This window comes from Rhea americana, unplaced genomic scaffold (genome assembly GCF_003343005.1).
Source record: "Rhea americana isolate MKP2758 unplaced genomic scaffold, rheAme1 scaffold_382, whole genome shotgun sequence".
Lineage (NCBI taxonomy): Eukaryota > Metazoa > Chordata > Aves > Rheiformes > Rheidae > Rhea > Rhea americana.
The window spans coordinates 131,802-156,493 of NW_028186515.1; the positions used below are offsets into that span (position 1 = coordinate 131,802).

At 38.2% G+C, this 24,692-nt stretch overlaps 1 protein-coding gene across 2 annotated transcripts in view; it reads left to right on the plus strand.

Moving 5' to 3' along the window:
- Window positions 1–21,829, plus strand: part of ASH1L (ASH1 like histone lysine methyltransferase) — a 57,086-nt gene extending 35,257 nt beyond the window's left edge. For both annotated transcript variants that reach the window (XM_085313307.1, XM_085313308.1), the window contains exons 8-28: window positions 2,642–2,715; window positions 4,247–4,292; window positions 4,523–4,631; window positions 5,021–5,227; window positions 6,237–6,383; window positions 7,342–7,450; window positions 7,629–7,790; window positions 7,929–8,023; window positions 8,268–8,425; window positions 9,436–9,588; window positions 10,035–10,089; window positions 10,192–10,324; window positions 10,822–11,070; window positions 11,499–11,585; window positions 12,073–12,163; window positions 15,203–15,341; window positions 15,917–16,089; window positions 16,593–16,759; window positions 17,577–17,617; window positions 18,382–18,683; window positions 19,569–21,829. In XM_085313307.1, the coding sequence (XP_085169433.1) occupies window positions 2,642–2,715; window positions 4,247–4,292; window positions 4,523–4,631; window positions 5,021–5,227; window positions 6,237–6,383; window positions 7,342–7,450; window positions 7,629–7,790; window positions 7,929–8,023; window positions 8,268–8,425; window positions 9,436–9,588; window positions 10,035–10,089; window positions 10,192–10,324; window positions 10,822–11,070; window positions 11,499–11,585; window positions 12,073–12,163; window positions 15,203–15,341; window positions 15,917–16,089; window positions 16,593–16,759; window positions 17,577–17,617; window positions 18,382–18,683; window positions 19,569–19,660 (2,789 nt within the window). In that variant the 3' untranslated portion in view covers window positions 19,661–21,829. The remainder of the gene's footprint in view (window positions 1–2,641; window positions 2,716–4,246; window positions 4,293–4,522; window positions 4,632–5,020; window positions 5,228–6,236; window positions 6,384–7,341; window positions 7,451–7,628; window positions 7,791–7,928; window positions 8,024–8,267; window positions 8,426–9,435; window positions 9,589–10,034; window positions 10,090–10,191; window positions 10,325–10,821; window positions 11,071–11,498; window positions 11,586–12,072; window positions 12,164–15,202; window positions 15,342–15,916; window positions 16,090–16,592; window positions 16,760–17,576; window positions 17,618–18,381; window positions 18,684–19,568) is intronic.
- The last annotated feature ends 2,863 nt before the right edge of the window (window positions 21,830–24,692 follow it).

Sequence of the window (24,692 nt, forward strand, 5' to 3'; positions counted from 1 at the left end):
ATAGTCTATTTGCATTCTCTCTCTCTCTCTCTCTCAATTCATTCCTTTTTTTTTTTTTAATGTCTTGTCAGGTGACTCATATTTTTAAGCATACAAGCTTTGTGAGAAGTCATATTCATTCGTCTGCATTCTTCAATGCAAAAGTTTGATTGAAGAGAGACTCTTTTGTCGCTATTTGAACTTTGTTTTCATTTTTTGTTTACCATAAGAAGATTCCAGTGTAGTTTTAAACCTGCTTTAACTGCCATAATACTTTTGTTTAAATGCAGTACAATAATCTCCTTTTCAACCTAATGTTACAATAGAGTAGAAGCCAGTGATGATTATTACCACTTATTAAATCTCAAAAGCTAAAGAAGCAATAATAAAATTCCTCCATGTCCCTGTGCATTAATTGTTGTCTGTCTTTAAATGTGGGTAAAAGTGAGGAAGAATGAAAAACTTAAACATTGTTTAAGTCTTCATTCTTTTTTTGAGATCTCAAATAGGACATAGATGAGATGTAAGTATCCTCTTAGCCCTCTACAGAAAGAAACCATAGGCTAAAAGTAGTATGAGCATTTCAAACTCCTTGAGTTACAGGATGCTATTCACAAGTCTGGTCCACATTTCTTAATCCCCTAGACTGGACAGCCTTGAGAGAACGATCATGAAGTCCCAAACTAGAGGTGCTGCAGATCTTGTTCTTTTCCAGTACAAACCAAGGTTGATTTATTGCTTTTAAGATAATTGTTTCAGCTTGTAAAGTGCTGTCATTTCGCATTTCAAATACAGTCATGCAAAGCCAGTTTGGGAAAATTTATATTGTTCTGTAGGAATATTTGTCTCATCAGATACAAATGTTTAATAGCTTTGTATTGTTTAACAGAATGTTTGTGCTTTGTATACAACTTTCACAGAGAAGAAATAGCAGCTGAAGCATTTGACAGATCGTCTGTAAATCAGTAACYGTAATTTTTAAGGAACAGATTTCAGAATTAAAGGTGTTAATTTAAGTTCTCCCAAATATGTCAACTTTCTCAGTTCCTTTTTGAATTAGGTCATATAACTCTGTCGCATGATTGAACTATCTGTTGGGATGCTCAGGTTCAGTTTGCAATGCAGTAGTCCTGTTCTCTTCTCTCCTCACAAGGCCATGACCTCAAGTATGTTTGTACTAGCAGATGCAAACAAGCTTCTTCAATAAAGATAAGGCTGTTTTAATTGCTCTGTGTTGGGTAGCTGGAGAGTAGTGTAACTACAGACCAGTTACAAGGTTTAGGACTCYGCCAGATATCTGTACCAGTGCCTGCTTGATGAGGGCTGGAGGATGTTCCATATACTCCAGGCATGGTGCCAGGGCACTTAAAAGAGCCCTTTGTTTTGCCCACTGAGGTCATAGAAGTGAAAGAAAATTCCCAGCAGATTTAGCTCTTTCCTGGAACCTGCTATGGATGAATAAAGCATTGTAAATAAGAAGTAATTGTGGAGTAAGTTGTAAAGAAAACATTACAATTTTTATTTTCCAGTTTCCTCAGTGGTGAAGGTATGCATGTGAGTTTACATGAAGCCACAGATTGTTGCTAGAGGAACATGAAGGCACTTGTTAACATTTAGAAAACCTGGGAAAATTAGACTGAAACCTCATCATTAATCACTCTTCTCACTGCAATTTTGTGAAGCAGTAGTCCAATAAAGTGATAGGAGAACTTTTTAGTCTTAGCTAGGAGTAACATAGTGCCTGTGTCAAACCCCAGCTCTAACATAAAACAAGTTTTTAATGGGTCCGTTTCGTTCTCTTAGGAAGGAAGTGTGGCAGTAAGTTTTAGAATAGAGATAAAGTCTATTGTGAAGGTAACTCGTGTCTAAAACAAGTTTCAATTATTGATGAAAATACAAATCATCTTGAAGGCTTTGTGAAACAGTTAGGAATGTCTTTGTAAAGTCTGAATTGATTCTTAAGTCGTTTTTGGTAAAGGTTATCGGAACAGCCTATTTTCAACACAGATTGGGGTGGGGGGAGTAAGACAGTACTACGATCAACCGCCTCATATGAATTGTGAATGTAAGATTTTTCTGTACATGCTTGTTCTCTGTGCTAGATCATTGAATTCACGTGGACAGAGAAATTATGGCAAAAGTACCAACTGTCTTTGGGATTTCTACATAGAATTTACTAGTGTTCACTGTGTGACAGAGCTGTTCAGTTTTGTCAATTATTTGCTGTTTTGTCTTTTTAGTAACTCACATTCAGTGACCCCTTGTGGGAGAACACCTGCAGTGTTTCTGGCACTGCACTTAAGAGTTTAACTGTAACTGTTAAGAGTTTATTGACATCCTTAAAGTTCAGTCATCAAAGCAGAATGTAGCTCCCCTCTGTCACCTACCTCAGCAAGTCTGTCCCATATCTAAGACAGGAGCTTACTCAGTATCTATAAATGTTAAACCTCACTATGACAATGGAGTGAAATGCAGACAACAGCACCATGGAGGGTTTTTTTCTGAGTTGCTGCTAATAAACAAAACATTCTCTGAGGGTTCTGCTGTTTGCCTTTTGACTTTCAGAGACTAGAGGCCCTATCAGTGTAATAGCAGCAGTGCTTTTCCCTCTTGGGGATATGTGAGTATGAGTGTGTACAACTTACAGACTTTTTTGTTTCAGGAAAGTATCTGAGACAAAAGAGAATTGACTTCCAACTGCCTTACGACATCCTCTGGCAATGGAAACATAATCAGGTACAAGATAAAAAGTTTCTAGGTGCCAAGATTGTGTTAAGAAGTCATGGAAAGAAAATAACAGGATTCTTATATGATAGCTATGCTTATATATTCTGTATATTGATGAATATTTTTGTTGCTGCTACTGTATGAGAAAAAAAGGATTTGCATATGTATTTAATGTGAATAGTTTCCTTTTTTTCTCTCTCTTGCAAAATAGCAATCCTGTGGCTTTCTGCAGAAAGAAGTCACTAATTCTACTGTAGACTTTTACTTTGGTAGTGTGCCTACTTTCTGCCATGATCTTGTTTTAGACACGCCTCAGGAGAATTCAGATGTACTGCCAACAGTACTGAGAAATTTCAGGCCTTATTTTTCTTGGATCAGTCCCAGCAGAGTGTAATTTATTTTTCACTTGCAAGCTGAAATTTTCATACAGAGGAAGTAGAGAAAGTGTTTAACAGTCGCATTCTTTTTAAAGAGTTTTAAATATGTGCAGACCTAAAAATAGGAATATTGTCTTCCTGAGAAGTTTCCACCAAGTGATTTAATACAGGATTTAATGCTGGAGTATAAATCTGTCTCCAGCTCTACAGCAAAAAAGTGCTCTGAGACATGTAACCTAAGCATGTAAATGAGCAAGACAAATTCCCAGGTGGTTGTGGCTCCAGCTACTCTTTGTAATACTACCAAAATCTAATCTTAAAGTAATGCTAGAGATAGACATTTCAGCTGAGGAGAGTTGTTTGCAATGTATTGAAGATTACTTACATCTGCCTATCTTATCTATTCAATATTACATAAATAGTAAATACATGTGATCTATTTCCTTGACATTTTCCTTATCTGTCTACAATATTGAGAAACCTTACAAAATAATTTGGTTATACAATACCTGTCTACCATACCTCATTCCTGAGGGAATGATACTAAGACACTTAAATGTGGATACATGTAATACTTCAAAATCACTCTTTAAAGCTTTTTTGAAAGGATGAAATATATATAAAGTTACAAAAGTGACCTAAATTTCACTTTTACCTCCTGTCATCTCCCTTTGCAGAGCAAATTATTCTAATTAGAAAATGAATCTACATTTCTCTTGGCTGCTACCTGTAGATACAGTTTTGATAACCCTATTTTTTGTCCTTTCCACTTTTTTTAAGTCTCATGCTGTAAATCCACCAAAGATGCATTCTCCAAAGTAGCTTTAAATAATTATCCTTTTTTTCGGTGTTGAAAAGAACAGCATTGCTCAGAATAGTCTCAGAGTAGCCTTCATGATGCTGTTTTCCATCTAGTTTTGCTCAAATAAACAATACGTTAGAAAAACTGCTCAGTTGACTCACATAGCTCAAGATATGCTTATTTAGGCACACTTTTTGACCTATTCTGTATCATAGCCTGAGCTGAAAGAAGAGACTGCAGATAAGTTTTTGAGTAATTATTACAAAACTTTTGCATATGAACAGAACATCCTTTCTGTAATTCTTTTGACTAACAGCTGCAGTTATGCAATGTATTAAAATTTTATTTCTCTTCCTTTTAGTTGTATAAAAAGCCAGATGTCCCACTTTATAAAAAAATCCGTTCTAGTAAGTAAATTCTTATTCTCTTTATTACTAAAATGTGTCAATATGCTTTACGTTAAGCAGTGTAACTGTGGAATTTTCGCATGACATCCCTCCGTTCTATCATGCTTTTGTCTTACTGAAGATACTTTCACCACCTTTTCTGTTTTGTGTAATCAGAGTGAAAATATTGTAAATAAATAGTTCTGACTTTCATCTGGAAATAATTCCCCCCCCCCTTTTTTTCCCTCCAGATGTTTATGTGGATGTCAAACCTCTTTCTGGCTATGAGGCCACTACCTGCAATTGTAAGAAACCAGAGGATGACAATGGAAAGGGCTGTGTAGAGGACTGTCTTAACAGGTTAGAAATATGTTGAACGGTGTAATAAGAGAATTTCAATAAATGTGTTATTTCACATAAACTTATGCTATAATAAGAGGAAAATCAGGTTGGACGCAAACCCAGTAAAATAAAGTATTATTACAGAAACATATAGGGTAACTTTCTGCTGCGTAAGCATGTATGCTCTCCCTGCATTTCTTCAAAGGAAATCCAATTAAAAGCCCCATTTTGCTCCTGAATAGCAGTGGGAGCCAGGCTGTGAATCTTTGTGTGAATTGCACCTTGAAAACAACAAGTGTTTTAGTTCTTCAATGACTTTTGTTTAACAGAGGGGTATTTTGTTTTTTTATGACAGCTCTAGAAGCATGCTATATGTCTTCTTTTAACTTCTTTGGTTTTTATTGTAGGATGATCTTTGCGGAGTGTTCACCAAACACCTGCCCTTGTGGTGAACGGTGCTGTAACCAGCGGATACAGAGGCATGAATGGGTGCAGTGCCTGGAGAGGTTCCGAGCTGAGGAGAAAGGATGGGGTATTCGTACCAAAGAACCCCTGAAAGCAGGACAATTTATCATTGAATATCTGGGAGAAGTTGTTAGTGAGCAAGAATTCAGGTAGAAATTTTTATCTGCTGCTTTGGCATGGAAGGCTCAATAAATGACATGCATTATCATTGATGGAAAATCCTTAAAGAGAGATAAAGGAGAAAGGAAGGGAGAAAAAGAATGTGTTTCTGTTCACTGCCACCAAAAGGAAGGCTTAGAATTTAGTGGTTTTGATCAACCAACTTTTTCTCAGTCAAATAGAGAGAAGTGATTAGTATATGCAAAGCAACATCTGCCACTTCTGTTCTGTAAATGCCAAATGTTGCAAGGGAGTCTGCATTTAATATAGTTATGAGCACTATGCAAGATTTTAATTGGGCAGGATAACTCAGAAGATAGAATGGGGCAGGAAAAGAAATGAGCTTTTACAGATAGATAGGAAGACAAAGAAAAGTGGGTGCATTAATAACAATGGAAGAAAGAAATTGTAGTCATGTTAACTGCATAGTAAGGCAATTGAGGTTGGAGAGACATGCTTTCTTAGAGCTCTATCAGAAGACAAATACAATTTCTGCAGAGATAGGTGCTAACACAACTGACTTTTTTCTCTTTTTTTTGGTCACTGTTCCTCTATTACTAAAAGGAGGTAGCTGTAATCCAAGGATGAAACTCCAGAAGTTGTGTCCAGCTCCAGAGAATGAAAGGGAGGAACTAACTTGTGCACATGTGTACATACACACACAAAAGAAGGTGTACTTGCATTTTCTCTTCCATACACAGGTTATCAACATGAAATGTATACTAATAATCTGCAGAATCCAAAAGGGAGCGTTCCAGGAGAACATATTTCTGAATTCTAATTCAAGCTCTGTCTATACCCTTGCCTTATTTTTGTTAGTATTATAATGGTTTTCCTCCATCTCTAGGTGTAAGATTCTGTAAAGTACAAAGCATCATAATTGTTTTGTTCTTCAAAACCCTCTCTCAGAATTCTTGAATGCACTATTACTTTGTTACTCCCTATTCACTTTGCAGCAACAAGCAGAATAACAAATAACTTTACTGTGTTGCTTCCTAGGAACCGGATGATTGAACAGTACCATAATCACAGTGATCATTACTGCCTGAATTTAGACAGTGGAATGGTGATAGATAGCTATCGTATGGGCAATGAAGCTCGTTTTATCAACCACAGCTGTAATCCTAATTGTGAGATGCAGAAATGGTAAGAAAAATATATTCTCTTTGCTGGGACAATGGTATACTAGTGGTTAAATTATAGATAACCAGATGAGCTGAAAGGAAATGATCTAAAAATGGGGAGAAGCAAGTTGAACAGAGTAAAAAGTGTTAACCTGCGTGCTCGCATTGCATAAGTACTGTAGTATTTTAAGGTAGTGGATGTTTTGGAGGTAGGATCTAAGTTTTCTGACAAGGCAGATCCAACATTTGTGTTTGTCATACTGTTAACCTGCTATAAATTTTGAAGCCTAGATAATGCCATAACATAACTTATGCATATATTCTTTCCTTCTGGCAATTCAGATATATTTTTTAAGTAGGCAAACAGTGGAATATTCTCATTTCAGCACACCATGTGTTCATATCAGTACTGTGTTATCAGAAGAAATCCAGTGCAGACTAGTAGGAAGTGCTTCTGAGAAATTTGTAGTGAATGACTTACAGTGAAATAGCAGATGGGCATAATAGAAATCAGCTACTTTGGCAGCAAAACGGGGGAGCTTGCAATTCTTGGATCATTCTAGTGGTTTTAAGCAATACTAATCAGATTTAAAATATTAAAATCCAACATAAAAATAATTAAAGAATTAGAGAGCTAGTACTTTTTAATGTATTTTGTGAAATGAGCTATGATGTTCAGTTCTTGGCAATTGAAAGGTAGTTCTGTCTTGATAGCTAATATAGTTTGTAGCTTCTATGTTTGAAGCTCAACTTCCTGCTCTTTGTAAGCACAGTACTCTGTGTACCCTTGTGTGTGACATTTTATTGTCTTTCAAAGTTTGTTGTAAGAGAGATAAGTAAGAGAATGGTAGAAATGAAGAAAAAGTTTAATTCAGGGCACAGCAAAAGTGTTGCTTCCTGTCTCTTAACACTTCTACTACATGGGCAAAGACTATTTTCTTGTTAAATGTTGAGAATATTTTATTATATTTTCTCTTTAGGTCTGTTAATGGTGTCTACCGGATTGGATTGTATGCACTGAAAGACATGCCTGCTGGTACTGAATTGACTTATGACTACAATTTTCATTCATTTAATGTTGAAAAACAGGTAAGGATCACAATACGAGACCTTGATGAAACTCACCAAAGACAAGCAGTTTTACAGAGTTGAAGGATGATTAACAAAACCTACTGTGCTACATTTGACTGAAGTGGTGCTTAATAATATTGACAGATAATTTAAATGTTTTGATTTTTATTTAAAATAATCTCTCTTTTTTCCCAAGCAACTCTGCAAATGTGGTTTTGACAAATGCAGAGGAATAATTGGGGGTAAGAGTCAGCGAATGAATGGACTTTCAAGCAAAAACAACCAACCTGTGACCACTCACAGGAGGCCTGGGCGGTCAAAAGAGAAAAGGAAGTCAAAGCACAAACTGAAGAAGAGAGTAAGTACTGAAGTCAACTTATTTAATGGGTAAAGGTTAATAGGAAATTAGTTTGTGACAACAGACCAAAAAGCATATATTTCTGGCTTTGCTACATTCTTGGCACAATTTTCCCTATCAGAGTTACCTGTTTTTCAGAGGGGTCACATGGCAGAGGAACCCAGTGAAAGTGTGAACGCACCAACGAGGCTAACACCACAGCTTCAGATGAAGCCCATGTCTAACAGAGAGAGGTAAGGAATGATTTCAGTGGACTTTTCCTTAGAAATGCAGAGTTGAAAATAAAATATTTTTTCAATAAGACAGCAGGACATCATGGAATGGCTGATTAAATTCTTTCTTCCATAGCCAGTTAGGGTGGGATTCCTCTCTGCTGACTTTATATATATACCTACGGATATCTGCCCTTTTCTCCACATTGAGGTATTAATCTTAGAGAAGGAAGATGATTCTTGGATGTATTTTTTATTTCTCTAGGAATTTTGTGCTAAAACACCATGTATTTCTGGTACGAAACTGGGAGAAGATTCGACAAAAACAGGAGGAAGTGAAGCATGTCAGTGACAATATCCATACTGCATCATTATACAACCGCTGGAATGGAATCTGTCGGGATGATGGCAACATCAAATCTGGTGAGGCCAACATAGGTTCCTCAGGTTGCTACTTTTTTTCCTTTGAGAACCTATATGACATGTCCATAAAGAATTTAAATAAGCTTTCTATGTAAATCAAATATAAAGTTACTACAAGGCCCATATACCTTTTCTAATTCATAAAGGGAATGCCATGCATAAAAATGCATATAACTGTATGTGAATGTATGTCCTTGTCTTTACATAGCAGGATAAAGCAGAAACTCTCTCACTGTACTCTTCTTTTTGCATTATGGGATTCTACAATTTCCTCTGAAACACCTGATGCTCTTTTTTTTTGAGAACTAGAAGTTTGTGAAATAGAGAGCATTTGTCTAATTGCTAGATTCCTTTGTGTTCCTGTGCCAGCTTTGATGTCTCTCAACTCCTGGTAGAAGTTGCCATTTCTCACTTTTCACCAAGCGTGATTTATCAGAGGAGGAGGATGGTATTTAACACTGGACCCTTAAGGATAAGAGCTATTCTCTGTTTTCTGTATCTCTAGACAAGCAGCAATTGCATTGACTTTGAAATTTTTCATTTATCCTCATAATTCAAAGGATTTCAGGCCTTTAGAGAACAAAGTTTTTTGGCATGCAGTCCATTATGGGAATGGGACAAAATATGACTGTCAAAAGAAAGGTCTTAAACCTGCACCAAAATAGCACTCTGTTCAGAGGACTATAATCTTCACAGCTGTGCAGCATTTGTTCCCCACTCTCAGGTATATGAGAAGTTGGAAAGTTAATACTTTGGGTGAATTCAGTAATATGCTGTGTTTACTCCAGCAGCATAAAATAATTTGATACCCAACTTAACCATTTAGATGAGCTCTAAGCAGCCAAAGCATACTTGTGAACATAATCTTTTAATTTTATTGTAGCTTAGAAAAAAATGTGAATTTTAGTTGTATATAGTTAGTAGTGGAGTTGCTGGATTGGAGTAGATGCTTTAATTTGATCTTGAACTAAATTTTTGCTTAGAGATAATTCTTTGTTGCCCTGTTTCAGATGTCTTCATGACCCAGTTCTCAGCTCTTCAGACCTCCCGCTCTGTGAGAACACGGCGTTTGGCTGCAGCTGAAGAAAATATTGAAGTGGCTCGTGCTGCCCGCCTAGCACAAATCTTCAAGGAAATATGTGATAGCATTATATCATATAAAGGTGAATGTGATAATCTCCTAAAAACTCTACGTGGAGACTTTTTTAGCCTCTGGAACAATAGACACTCTGAATAGAAAATATTTTTTAAATGAGTTTATTTCAGGACTTTAAATAACTCTTTCCTTTTTTTCCTTTCTCTTGCTACTAGTAATCTTCGCTTTATTTGCAACCCCTTCCTCTACTGCTAGGGAATGCAGCTGTTTCTGTTCTACTAAGTTGATTTTTCACTGGTTCAGCAAAATGGTACAATTATAAGAATTGCAAGTAAGCTATCCTCCATTTTGGTTTATGTAGTCAGAGCACAACAACCAGCTTTTTAAATTGAAAAGCATTTCAATTCTCTGTGCCTTGGATAGTAAACAAGCCGAAGTTGAAAGTTTTTTAGTTATTTCTCTTTTTAAGTTTCACTGAAGTAAATGCTGCTAAACTGCGTGCTCCCATTACAGATTCCTCCAGGCAGGCTCTTGCAGCTCCCCTCCTGAACCTGCCCCCAAAGAAAAAGTAAGTACTTGCTTCTCAGAGGAACCCATTGTTTTCTATAATGGATTTGCATAGCTTTGAAATGTTGGTGAAAATGACATTCTGCATACATTCTCACTTTAGAAATGCAGACTATTATGAAAAGATCTCTGATCCATTGGACCTTGCCACAATTGAGAAACAGATCTTGACTGGCTATTATAAAACTGTGGAAGCTTTTGATGGGGACATGCTGAAGGTCTTCCGGAATGCAGAGGTGAGGCTATCCCTGGTCTTAAAGCTAGTTGCATAAACAATAGGGATATATCCTAATTTAGTACTTCTGCTGACAAAGTTTCTTACAGCAATGAAAGAGGGAAAATATTTTTGAGGGAGAGAACCTCTGATAATCCTTTTCTGAGAAACAGACTTTTATAACAATCCAAGTGCTTCAGCTTGCTCTTTGTGTTTTTTGGTTGCCTTAGATCAAACAAACAGAAGGTGAATAGCATGCGTGAATTGCTTACCTAAAGATATTTCAGTGCTTTTTGAGAGAAATACATTGTTCTTCAGTGTCATATGGGTCTGTGTAAGATACAGGGACCTGCTATTCAACATAAGGAGGTAGATGGACAAGCATATACTATGTTGATAGATACAGCTTTAGCAAAGACAACCTTTGAGGAGTATATATACAGACAGGAGGAATGCACCGAAAGCATGGACTGTGCAAACAATGAAGGTGTTTTGTTTCTTTGTTTTGCTTTTATTCAGAAGTATTATGGCAGAAAGTCTCCAACTGGGCGTGACGTATGCCGGCTGCGAAAGGCATACTATAATGCTCGCCATGAGGCATCTGCCCAAATTGATGAAATTGTGGGAGAAACAGCGAGTGAAGCTGACAGCAGTGAGACATCTGTCTGTGAAAAAGAAAATGGGCATGAGAAAGACGAAGATGTGATCCGTTGCATTTGTGGCCTTTACAAAGATGAAGGACTCATGATCCAGTGTGAAAAGTGCATGGTAAGGCAGGATAACACAGAATGGAGCCTAGTGCTCTTTTTCCATTCTGCATAAGCAGTAGAACTTACAGCAGCAACTTCTGCATAGCTGATAACATAAATTACTTCTTCAGATCTTCCTTTCCTCTCCAAAAGAATTGAGAGATTCTGTTTTCGTAGAGGAAATTAATACTTCTATATGGAGAAGCTAGTATTTTTCTGAAACTGCCAGCAACTCTTGTCTATATACAAGCAGAATTTCCACAGTTACGGGTTTATAGACAAACAGTTGCATAGAAATCTTCTGATGTAGCTTGAAATAGTTCAAAGAAAGCCTTACATTTTCTGTGGGAAGCTTGTTTTCATGCTCTCCTTAGCATTTTTGAGAATACAGTTTGTAAATAAAATATGTCTCAGGTCTTTCTAATTGGGATGTGTCTGTTCTTCTAGGTCTGGCAGCACTGTGACTGTATGGGTGTGAATTCAGATGTTGAACACTACTTGTGTGAGCAGTGTGAGCCTCGGTCTGTGAACAGGGTATAAAAAGATCTCTTCATTATTACAGTGACAAATTGAAGCGGCTCTTACATTTGTATTTATTGTATCTGTCTGCTAGCTGGTATAACTAGCATTCTGAGTTAATGAATGTATTTCTGTTGTTCTCAGCTTTGTTGCTTGCAAAATAGTGTGAACTCAGTTCACAGGCTTAGCTTCTCCCTTGGAGTAAGAAAGGCAGAAAGTAAATTTCTGAAGCAGTTCATACTAGATTTGTCAGCAACGACTTTAATCAAACCAGCACCAGTGTAGGAACAAGAGTATACTGATAAAAGTTTCTTCCTTTTTGCCAAAGCTGAAGAGATTGGCAAAATCACTGTGAGATTCTCACTTTGTAATGTGTCACCCTTGTATTGTATTCAATGACATTAAGTGTCAGTTCTTATTCTGTATCCATTTTTTATGCATATTTCCAAAAGGATATCAGCCCCAGTTCTACACTGATTGTCTTTTTCACTTTTTTCTGAAGGAGGTTCCTATGATTCCTCGTCCCCATTATGCCCAGCCTGGCTGTGTTTATTATATATGTTTATTACGGGATGATCTGTTGCTGCGCCAAGGTACGTGCCTACTCTGGTGACTGCCATGATTTCCATCTGTAAAGAATATACAGAGACTTCTGGTGACACCTTGTTTCAAAAGCTTTTATCTTGTTACAAGTAGAAAACTCTGCTCTTTTCTATTACGGGAGTGACACACAGTGATGAACGTGAGTTCTCACAGCTTGTTGATGAAATATTCGTTACCTTTAGCAGAGAGAAGGGTCTTCTCCTGGCTAGAAAGGGAGGATACCAAGCCAGCTTCATGTAGTTAACAGAAGCAAAAGCAGAGAAGGCTATTTGGTCTTCAGGATTTTAGCATAAAATGGTCCTTACACTATCCTGCGTTTTGTGTGTTTATTCCCTAAAGGCTATTCTAGTCACTGCTTCAGAACCCTGAGCCTTCCTGAGACAGCTACATAGCCTCATACATCAGGATTTTGTTCCTAGATTTCTCTTACAGATATGTACAAGGTTACAAAAAGGCCAACACAATATTTAGGAGAACTACTAGACAACGAGTAAAATAGGAGAGTCTTCAGGAAAGTGGAGAATTAGTTGAAGGAATTAAAAAAAAAAAAAGAAGGAACGCTGCATTCTTTATCTTTTGATCTTTTGCAGATTCCAGAATTCACATACTGTTGTCATTTTTCATTGTTGCTCTGCATTGTCAGAGAAATGCTAACATTCCAGGATTGTATCTAAGCTTGCTTTTAGGGTCTCTGTTTCAATGAATTGTGTTTTAGCAGGGTTTTTTGCGGCAGCATACAGTCTTATTTATATCACAGTAATAATTATTGCGATGGCCCATTATGTTTCACCCACATACCTCTAACCTGATTATGGTGACTTTATTTAGACAAGTTTTATCAGTCCTTAGGTGACTAAACTTTGTGTACTACTGGCAGAGAACAAAAGAGACCACACTGCCAATGGTAGCCATCAAATGCCCCTGCAGTTACAGGGAATGAGGCTTGTCACCTCTCTGTTTTAAATTTGAACTTCATGAAGTAGTGCAGTGTATTGTACTGTATTCTTGCACATTCACTTGTGTGACAGTGTAAAATCTTAAAACAGTTTTTGTATGTGAGGAGCCTTTAGGAGCACCTTTTAAATTCATACTAAATTTGTTAGATTATATTTACGAAAATATAATTAGATTTCCTTAATTTTAATTCTAAATTTGTCTAGAAGCCGGGGTGTTACAAAACTGAGGTCTTCATGAGTCTCGGACAATAGACTGCACTTGATAGTTCCTTACTGTCTTTTGAGTAAGCTGCAGAAGTAGCAGATACTGAACCTGCTAATTAAATAAAAACAGACATAACTAAACATACTCGGAAATAGGTATGCATTCAGGAAAAAAAAAAGTCATCCCAAAACATAAGATAAATGCTCAGCATGAATCAAACAGCCAAACAGTATTTTAATAAGTTAATACAAAAGAAGCAGAAAATAAAACAGAAAGTGATCTTGCCATTCTGTAATCTCATGGTGTATCTCTCCTGTGTGCTGTGTATTGTTCTTGTCATTCCATCTCAAAAACAGATTCATAGAAATGGGAAAAATAAGCATGATGTCGATGATAGTCAGATATGAAATGTCTCTGTTAACAGAGACTATGTAGATGACTTGGATGGGTGATACAGTAAAGGTCTGTGAAATCATGAATGGCATAGAAAAATGCAATTATGCAGAAATTAGGGAACAACCAAGGAAATTATCAGGCAACATATTTTTAAAATAAGTATTTTTCATAAAATCATTATTAAATTGCAGAAAGTATTATTGCAGCATATTGGAGAGGTCAAGAATATAAATAGTTCCAAAAAGACTAGACAAATCTCTGCGTATTTAAACACAGTGGTCCAGCTGTAGCCTCTAGCTCTAAAAGTCCTTAAAACACAGATTAAAGGAAGCCTGAAGGGCATACTGTAGGAAGCTTTTCCTGTGCATGCCTTGTTCTTACGCTTTTTTCTCCCAAGCATCTGCTGTCAGTCACTTTTGTAGCTAGAATATTAAGCTAAATGGCCCTTGATCTTACTCAGGGTAGTTGTTCTAAAGTTTTTATGACTTGAGGCCTCACAATTTTTGGTTTAAAATACTACATACTAAATTTAATGGCATTTTGAGTAATACTTTTGAGTTTCACTAGTGTTCTCCCTCTGAGACTCTTCAGGTTCTTTGTGAACATAATTGATTAAAGCTTTGTCCCCAAAGGAGAAAGTGAGGCAAAGACCATCAGCGCCTGTGTGTACCATAGTAGTGTTTCCCAAGGCTTTTTGGATAGAGCAGTGTATTTTCACCTTATTAAGTGATGGTGGTTGTCACAGGGAAAGGTATACTGTATAAATGGGAATGGCAGTAAAATCTAGGTGCAGAAAGGAAGTACTTTTAACCTGATTTCACAGGTCAGAACAGAGAAATTAAACAGTTAATTCCTACATGGGGCCAAAAGAATGAACAGAAGTTCAGGGACTGTTCAGGGATTGCACTTAATAAGTGCTTTTTTCATGACAGTGTGTCATTTTGTTCAGCTTGTTTTGATCCATTTGCTCTCCTGAGTCCTGTGTACTTTTCATGAGCTCTAACTAGTTTTTGAGTTCTGCTGGAATAATCAAATGCTTGTGGCTCTTTGGTCAATTATTTATTTTCTTAAAAATAACCTTTTTGCTAAGTATCTTCTCTCTAAACCAATAAAGAAAGGTGCATTCTTTCAACATTGCAGCTATCACTAGTTTGTACATATTTCCCTAATCAAACTTTGTTCCATATTCTGCTATCATAATTTATCTTGATTTATTTCATGTTTGTATCTTCATTCTTGGCATACAATTCAAGTTACGTTTAATTCTTTGCTAGTAAAAATTTCTTGAAAATGATCGAGGTAACCTTTTCTCCTTTTACTGGCTTCTGCATTGGTTTTGCCTCACTCTTTAGAATTCAACATTAGGTAGCTCTCTCATTTTAGTTTTAATGAAACCAATTTCTTCTCTAATTTTTGGTGTGCTGGACTCATGAAAAGTTCTTTACAGGTGTGTATTTTGTGCCTATTGCCAGGTGATTGTGTTTACCTGATGAGAGACAGCCGTAGAACCCCAGATGGACACCCTGTCCGGCAGTCATATCGGCTGCTGTCCCACATCAACAGGGAGAAACTCGATATTTTCCGCATTGAAAAACTCTGGAAAAATGAGAAGTATGTTCAAGGCATCTTTTGAATTAGAGACATTACTTATACCTCCTACCTGTCAAAACACAGTAATTTTGTGGAAGTCGTGTCATAGGTTATGGATGCAGGGCTGAACGTGGTTAAGTTACAAAAGCTATCGTGGTTTCCCACTTGTTTCTGCACGTACTCCACAACTGTGAACATGTAAGGTTAGAGGTTTAAGCAAGGAATAAGAAGTTTAAGTAACTGTATTTTCCTCACTGTTGGAATAGACTGAGAATACATACTGACAGCTGAAGTGGCTTAGCTAATCATCACTGACTTCTTAAGCCACTGTAACATGATTAAATGTGCATGCCCCATAGGTAGCAGCATAGTAAGTCTGATCTGTTCATCAAAATCACACTAGTAGTATTTCTACTTCTTGAAGGGGTAAAGTTGAACATGTAATACTCATATTACTTTACCTTTCATCACAATCAGTGCAGAAGTGTAGCATAGATAATTAAAAATTAAATGGAGGGCATTAAATGAAATTGTATTACAGAAATGTTTTTTTTCCCCCATTTCTCTCTTTCTCTTGCTTATACACCTTCTAACAGAGAAGAACGGTTTGCATTTGGTCATCATTATTTCCGTCCACATGAAACACATCATTCCCCTTCTCGAAAGTTTTATCACAATGAGCTCTTCCGGGTGCCACTGTATGAAATTATTCCCTTAGAGGCTGTGGTGGGAACATGCTGTGTTCTGGACCTATACACCTATTGCAAAGGTAAGCAAACTTAATAGGATGAGAAATTAAATGAAACACCACTTTCTAATAGTTTTGGAGATATTTTAAAGTGGTTACTACTGCAAGAAGGCAGTAGCCAATGTTTACAGGGTATCAGGGCTGAGAAGACAGTATTACTTCGGCACTGTGACAGCCAGTTTTGTTGCATTAGGCCCGTCCAGTGGTCACTGGTGAGGAGACAGCAGCAGAGTGGGATTGTAGCAGGCAAGGAAGAGAAAGTAATGCCAGTGAGAATAGTTTTTGTAAAATTTAGGGAATTATTTAATTAGAGTGTACAGGTTTTTCTCCTAGATTGAAATAGAAGTGTGTCCACAGTTACAATCCTGAATCGAGAGAAACAAAAATACCTACCATTCCACTTAACAGCTCGCAGCTCATACTTCTCTGATACTGTATGGTGTGTCCTTGTTCTGGTATACTGTATGTTCTCTTTTGAATCTGATTAATATTTTTTTTCAATATGCTTTGTTTTGAAACTGCAGGGAGGCCAAAAGGAGTGAAGGAGCAGGATGTGTATATTTGTGATTACCGCCTTGATAAATCAGCTCATCTCTTCTACAAGATCCACCGGAATCGTTATCCTGTCTGCACCAAGCCCTATGCCTTTGACCACTTCCCCAAGAAACTCACACCCAAGAGAGACTTTTCAGTAAGTATTTCTTCTAGTAGCTTCCTTACTTCTTACCAGAAGGCTTGGATATATTCTTGGAAAGTCCCTGGCTTTTTGTTTCTCAACAAAGCTTGGTAAACCTAAGGAAGCTGACGTGTCGGGTGTACACAGACTGGATGAAAAAATGGCTAGAAAGAAAACTTGGAAGGAAAAATTAAGTATAAACAGAGAATAGGTAGTTCTAAGGCAAATACATGCTGAACAAATGAAATAGATGTTGAATAGATGGTGATGGTTAAGTTTGGAGATCATGGTTTCTGACGGAAATCTAAATGTTAATTTCAATTAAGTCAATTCTGACTGGAAGAAACCTCGTAATTCACTTTTAAATAGCAATGCCACATCAGGAGCCAGATTATGTAGTACAAGTTACCTTACCATCCCCCACCTGATTTATTTGTTTGTTTTACTATCTTGTTTCCCCTACTCTGTGGAAGTAGCAATTCTTCATGTATACATCCTTCTATATAGCAGGGGCAGCTGCTTTGTCTCTGAGTGCAGAGTTATCAGATATGGCAAATCTTTTGCAAGTAAGCACTTTTCTCCATGGAAACAGAGAGATTTTGTACTGAGTTTAGAGATGGGACCAAACATCTACTGTGGGGAAGATAAAGATGACTTTTATCATCATGACTTGAAATGTAACAAGTCCAACACGTGAGATACGTCAGCCATGCAGTGGTATTTCCATGGTAGCAGATAGGCAAGTCACATATTGATACTTTCAGAATATCAGATAGGCCACTTTCTTCCACTGTGGACTGAATTAACCATAAAATCCTTATTGTTGTTACAGCCTCATTATGTACCAGACAACTACAAGAGAAATGGAGGCAGGTGAGTCTTAGGTACCAGATTGTTGACAAGAGGTAATCCTGTTTGTTAAGTGTCCATTGTTTCCTGCCCATCTTCCCTAGATAGTAAAGAAATTATAAATCTAAATTATTTAGAGTCATCCTCTGAACTTTTAAAGAGATTAAAAGGAATGAGAGAGAATGAGAAAGTAGGGCCAGAGTATAGAATCAACCTTGATGTTCCTTAGAAACATATATATGAAAGAGTAGAGAAGGCATTTTAAAATTTAGCAGAAGCAGCTGAATGTGGGAGATGCTAGGGCCCAGCACAGGAGTATCCAGACTTTCTGCCAGAAGGGAGATCCCTAATTAGATGGGCTATGTTTGAATTATAATAAGAACCAGGGCCGATGTGTTCTGTCAAATCTGTTAGAGAATTTAAAAATACTCATCAGGAGCCATGACAGTTGCTGGAAAAAAACAGCAATAGGTGCTGAGCTCAAATATTTTGGAGAATAAAAACCTTTGCAAATTGAAATTAAAAAAAAAAAAAAGGAGAATTTATTTTTTAAAGGCTATATCTGGCATTATGTAAGTGAGTCTGTGGGCACTTAGCCTTCCATAGATCATTACTGGTGAGTTTGAATGCATGTTTTCCCTTTAGAGATATGTCTCTATTTTTAAGTCAAATTACAGAGATTCCAGAAGTGCCCTACCTACTGAAGAGTCCTTGACTCACTAGTAATTAGCCTTTCAGGTGAGTGTCTGAAAAACTATAGTATTTAAATCCCTTTTTTCCTGCTGTAGGTCATCGTGGAAAACAGATCGCTCAAAACCACAAATCAAAGACTTAAACCCAGAAGAAGATTCTCTTCCACTTATTGAGGATGTATTAGGAAACCAAGAGCAAACTTCAAGTGAGATGACTAGCCTAGAAGAGCCAGAAAAAGAAGCAGTCTCTAGTGAGAGCTGTGAAACTGATAAAAAGGTGGAAGAGAGCAATTCTGTCACAAAGCAGCTGTGCACTCCAGAGGAAAGGCGGCATATTCAGAGAGAGAGACTTAATCAAATCCTGCTAAACCTCTTAGAGAAAATCCCAGGGAAAAACGGTGAGGTTGCATGCTATGGTTACACAATAGCATTTCTTTGGTTTTAGCTTGGACCATGTTGATAAAATAAACACTTTTGCCTGAATGCATTGATAGTGGATGCTGTTAATAATTATTTTTCTCTACATTGTTTTATTTTGCAATAATTGCAATTTGCATTAAATTTGAACAAAATTTCTTACTATAGACACTGTATTTTAGAAAATATTTTTAGTAATTGCAAAGACTTTCTCAAGACAAATTTTCCCCATCATTCCCTTTTTACAACTGAGAAACTTAATGGGCATACAAAGACTGAAAAGAATTTGGAAGGAATCAGCTTCTAAGTCAGTAGGGATTGTCTGAACTGTTAAATGAGGCTGCAGTGGTTGTAGTGGTTGTCACCTTTAATTGCACTGTCATTAGTAGCTGTAATAGTGGAGATAGAGCAACCCACATTTTAGTACAGGCCATCCTTTCAACCAGCCAGGGTGCTCAGAGAGCTTCTGCTTTGGTTACTGGTGCAGACTTCACACAAACTGATTTGTGTATACTTACTCATGCTACAACACTTTTCTTAGACAAATCTAAAGACGATTTAGATAACAGGCACATTTAAAACCTAGAATGTGCTACATTCAAACCAGTAGTTCACGTTTCTGCCTCATGTTCGTGTTCTGGGAGTTAATGCAGAATAGTCATAGATTCATAGAATAAGTTAGGTTGGAAGAATCTTTGGAAGTCATCTGGTCCCTTACTCAAAGTAGGGTTTACTTAGATCAGGTTGCTCAGGAGCTTGTCCAGTTGAGTTTTGAGTGTTGCTATGGTTGGAATCATCCTTGAAAGACCTGTGAAAACTGTTAGTAGTATCACCTTCTTTTATCAAAAGCCTGTGGTCTGTTGCAGCTATTGATGTCACTTACTTGCTGGAAGAAGGATCAGGAAGAAAACTGAGGAGGCGCACTCTCACCATCCCAGAGAGCAGCTTCAGGAAGTGATGCCATGAGGGGAAGTTGTGGTCTGGAGTCCACTAAAGGTCTGCTAAGGACTGAGGGCAGGAGCCCAACTCCTGTGCACCAGCCAAGGAAAAGGCAGCAGAAGAAAACTGACAAATACACAAACAGTTAGCACTTAGATGTCCGGGCTGGCAGGTGGCCCTGCCCTGCTCTGCAGTGCTCTTATGGTGTGTGTGTTGTTGGGCGTGCCTTGTATTGATGTTAGGTACTGAGAAAAGCCTCGTGGTTATTTGTCCAGGATGGTCAAATTTAATTTATTTTTGTTCCCACTCAGAGGAAAAAATGGGGAGGTAAAGAAGGATAAGGACTGACTTACTCTGAGAATATTCCCCATGTTCACCAATTAACCTGTGATTGTACAAGATACTGTTGGCACTGCCACAGCCCATGCCAGGGAATGAAATTCAAATGGGAGGGTGAAGGCCCAGTGGCTTAAAATTAAAGGCTGCCCTAAAGTTGTGGCCTCTGATTTGCACAAGTTCAAAGAAGAGAGAAATATACCAGAATGTGCAAAAGGTTCACGGTGGACCAGCCTGTACACAGATGTACCTTGGATCTGTGGCAAGGAGAAATTTTCCCAGTCACCTTGGCATAAGGAAGAATTGGTTGGTTGAGGCACTTGTTCTGCATCTAGGAGGGGGAGGGAGTGAGGTGTGATTTTTTTCACTTTTTTCTGCAGACAACTTTTATAAAGCAAGTCAAATCCTGACAACACCATTGCTGTTGTTTTTTTTTTTTGATAAGCTGTGGTTCTTGTGTGTCTAGTGTATTGTGCAAATTAAAATCTGTTAAAAGAAAAAAAAAGGAAACCTTCACTACATGAACCGTCAAGCAGTATTCAAAGCGAGTATTTGTTGTGAACTGTAGAATATATCAACTGCTAACACTATTCTTGTGTTCTGATTGTACAGCTTAAAATGTCCGTCTCTTAAAGAGACAGTGTATTTTGCCCCTCCCTCTCTCTGCCCTGATGAAAAGTATTATCCCCAACAGCAACAGTCAAGGCACTGGTTTCTCAATGCATGAAATTGTGATTGCCATAATGTACCATAAACTAGTGCTGTAGCAGGACCCCCGGTATTACAAGGTATAGCCTTCCCCAGTATATGAAGCCGCGGAGCTGTCACCTCACTCTGGGTCAGTCCCAGGTAGTGGCAAAGGGAGGGGGTAGTACACTGCCCCTTTAAAATGGCTTTGCTTTTTTGTCTTTCGGACGTACATATGCATATACAGTCCTGTTTTAGATGTTCTTATAAGAAAAAACAGTTTTTAATGTGCCAAGTTGTATATATCTGCTGCGTGGATGTAAAGCAATACGGTAGTTACATGTTCCTTTTTAATGGACCAAGCTTGTCCTAATGTACATTCTTGTTATTATTATAATTATTTTACTCTTAGTGGAACATGACTCATTCCATTAACTTTTATGTGTTGATTTAAAAAGAAAAAAAAAAAAGAAAGGAAAAAACCCTTTGAGAAAAAATATTTTATTAAAAAAAAAAAGAAATAAGAAAATAGTTTGGAATATTTTCTTACTGTAGAGAAGCACTGTACAGTACCAGGAACCCTGAGTATAAAATACTCGTGCGTGTAGTAGGAATATCGCATGTCCAAAATCTTGAGTTGTCTCATTTAGTTTAAAACAGAAATCATTGTCTCAAATGGTGTTAAACACTAAAAACTTTTTAAAAAAATAAAGTGCGTACAGAAGCGAGACACTAGCTCTGTCATTTTATCTTTCTTTTGTTGAAAGACTAAACAAAATGTTTTTTAGACAATCAAATGTTAGGTAAGTGCAAAGAATTGTTTTTCTTACTGGTGTAGAAATTAATGACTTTTTTTATTTTTCGGTTATTTTATAATAATGAGAAGACCAGTGTGTCACCAGGATCGCTGTTTTAAGACCAGGAAGCACTACATTATTGCAAATAGATATGAACTCTTAGTCTGCATGGGTGTAGGCTGTGTGATTGCTGAAAATAAATGCTGCTAATATATTTCCTTTTTACAAAGCATATCTAAATAGATCATTGTTTTGATGTTAATCTTTGTAAATTATGTATTACCAATTTTAACATTGGATGTAATTGCATAAAAAGCCTGCATCTCAATCCTGAGAGAGTCTAGTATTAAATGGAAAATCTTTTCCTATTGATGACTTGTGGGGTTTTCTTTGATGCATCTGTGATTTTCTTTCCTTGCCTCTTTGTCTCCACAGCCCCATCACATGTTCTGACTTTCTTACAGCATCTTGCTTGAAAAGGGGGTTGTTTCCCCTTTCCTTTTAAATATCCAGTTGCCAGACCATGGATGGCATTTGGGGAGGATATGGTTTGCTGCTGATGTTGCTGCTGTTCAGACCATGGCGGGTAGGATGGTGGCAGTGAGTGTATGGAGAGACAGGAGCAGAAGAGAAGCAGGAGCGGCAGGCTGTGGTATTCACTGCTAGGGAGTCAGAGGGCTGTGGAGTTGTGGTTGTGTATAATGGCAGGTTAGTACGTGAATCATTCAATCTATGAATTTAGTGCCTGTTTCCCAGAATGCAAAGCCCTAGTAGCTACAGATAGCGCCTCCAGTGCCRATGTAGAGAGCAGATACCGTGCTCTCTGCCAGCTCCAGACTGGAGTATCTCAGGACTATTGGAGGCAGTGTGCTCATCAGTGCTAATGATAGATCAGAGGTGACTCACACTGTAGAGAGTTATYCCCCCCACCATCACCGAAAAGACATGCTAATAGATAGAAAGACTGAGAGAGATTTGGGGTTGTTTAGAGGCATCAGCCTGATCACATACTACAATTCTGATGTGGGCAGCTTGGCACATGGCAGGACACTGAGGAACACAACAACAGAGATATGTAGAAATTTAGAACTTTGGGTCCCTTCTAATTATTTGTATCCTTTCTAAGGCTTCTTCAGCCTTGCATGTCTCTGATGCCCTCTGTCAAGGTTGGCACCTATGAGATACACTCCCTTCAAATCTTCTTTTAGAGTTTAAACTTGCTCTGACTCAGAAGTAGTTTTGGGGAGTAAGTTAGGTATCTATTTGCATTAGTTATTGAGGAATGAAATAGCTTCTTGGTGACCCCCTTTAATGTAACTTGATATTTTTCTTCCATTTCCTAGCCTGCCTCTGTGTTGTCATTTAAAATGTCATGCCAGACCCATACACCTTTATTATCTTACTTTTAAACCAGACACACCATGTCAAGGATTGTAATGCCTTAAAAATATTTTTGAAAAAGTACCTCGATTATCTCCTGCTGACTTGACCCAATTTCCAAAATACAGAGGCATCTATGGAATTCAATCAAACCTACTTAAGGCAAGCTGAATAACATTCCAATTAATTAAGATATAATGTCCCTTGTTTAGGAATAAAAATGCGTGCAAGAGAGAGAGCACATGTTGAAATGAGAACAGAATAAAATAAGAACTGTTTTATCCTCAGAACAGGACATAGCCCATTTGCTGAAATATGGCTTCATTTGCCCCTGAAAAAATAATTTAGAAGGATGAAATGTGGTTCTTGGTCATTAACAAATCACTGGTTCAAAACTTGACCCTAAGAGTAACTGCTATAAACTTCTCAGGTCCTGAAATTTGGACTAGATGACTATACTGCTTTAAGCTGGATGGGAATCCCTTTGCACCATACCATAGTATGAGAGGCAAATGTCCAACTACTTTTCCAATTAGAACCCACTTCATTTCCAACTGGTTTAGTAGTTCAATACAAAATTCTAAAAAAAAAATAAAAAAAACCCTCATCAGTAGGCATTTTCTAACTTTGAACATACTTGTTCCCTTCGTCTTGTTGGATTAGCCCTATGCCAGCCAGATTTAGAAGAAATCTGTATTTGATTAGTTACTAAAATGTTAGCAGGGTTTTTTTAAAGAAATCGCAGCCAGTAAGAAAAAAATAATTTAAATGAAATCCAGCCCCCCTCCCTCCCCACCACTGAAATCCTGTGACTCAGTAAAAAAAAGCTTGTTTAAAACAAACATCCCACACCTGAACAGTGCAATTCCTATATACCCGTTCAGTTACCAGCAGCCCAGAACAGGATTTTTTCCTGCAGTTATTCCTGGCTTCTGGATATGTGCAAGAGCATATTCCCTATACCACTTGAGAGACCGTAGGGCACTTGTTGATGTGACAGATGCTTCACTGGCCCTTGTGACTAATTTATGATTTGATATTTGCATCCTGGATTCCCTCCCCTTCCCCCCCCCCCCCACTTCAGCTATGTTCACAGCTGGTACAGAAAGGGCAGAGTGCAGCAATGCAGCTGGACTCAGCTGCTGAGGATTAAAACCCAGCCCCCACCCTGTGCAAATGGGTTGATGGTGAAGCCAAAGAAAAGGCATTTTGGTGCCATGAAGCCACTTTCCCTACAGCATGCACAGGGCAGCAAGTGAGCTGGCTGCAGGCCAGCATCCTGCCATGCAGAGCTGTGCAAATGGCAGTGAGGCCACACGCACCTGCAGTCAGCAGGATAAATGGACAATGTTTCCCCTCATGCAGGCGTCCCCACAGCAGGAATGCCCTGTTGGGCTCCCCAGCTGGCATGGCCCAGGCAGGGACACCCAAAGGCATGCACAGACCACAGCAACACATGCAGCACTAAAGCAGAACCTGCCAGCAGCAGCCCCTCTCCCTCTTTCTCCCCCYCCCCCCCCCAAAAAAAAAAAAAGTGTCAGCAAAGAAGATGAGGGCTCATGAGGGTGCTTGTGCCCAGCTGGGCTCAGCTGGCAAGCACAGCACAGCCTTGGGGGGGACACAGTGCTGCAGGATTTAGCGGGTGGCCAGCGCATATGAGGAGTTGGGATGGGGCAAGATGGGCATCAGCCTGGGCTCTGCACACAAGGGCACACAGAGCTGTCCCCAGCACAAACTCCAGCATCATGCAGGATCAGCTGCTTGCCCACCCAACACCAACCTGAGTCATCTATACAGGATGGGACATGGCCATTTTCAGCCCACAACCCAAAATGATCCAGTCACACATGA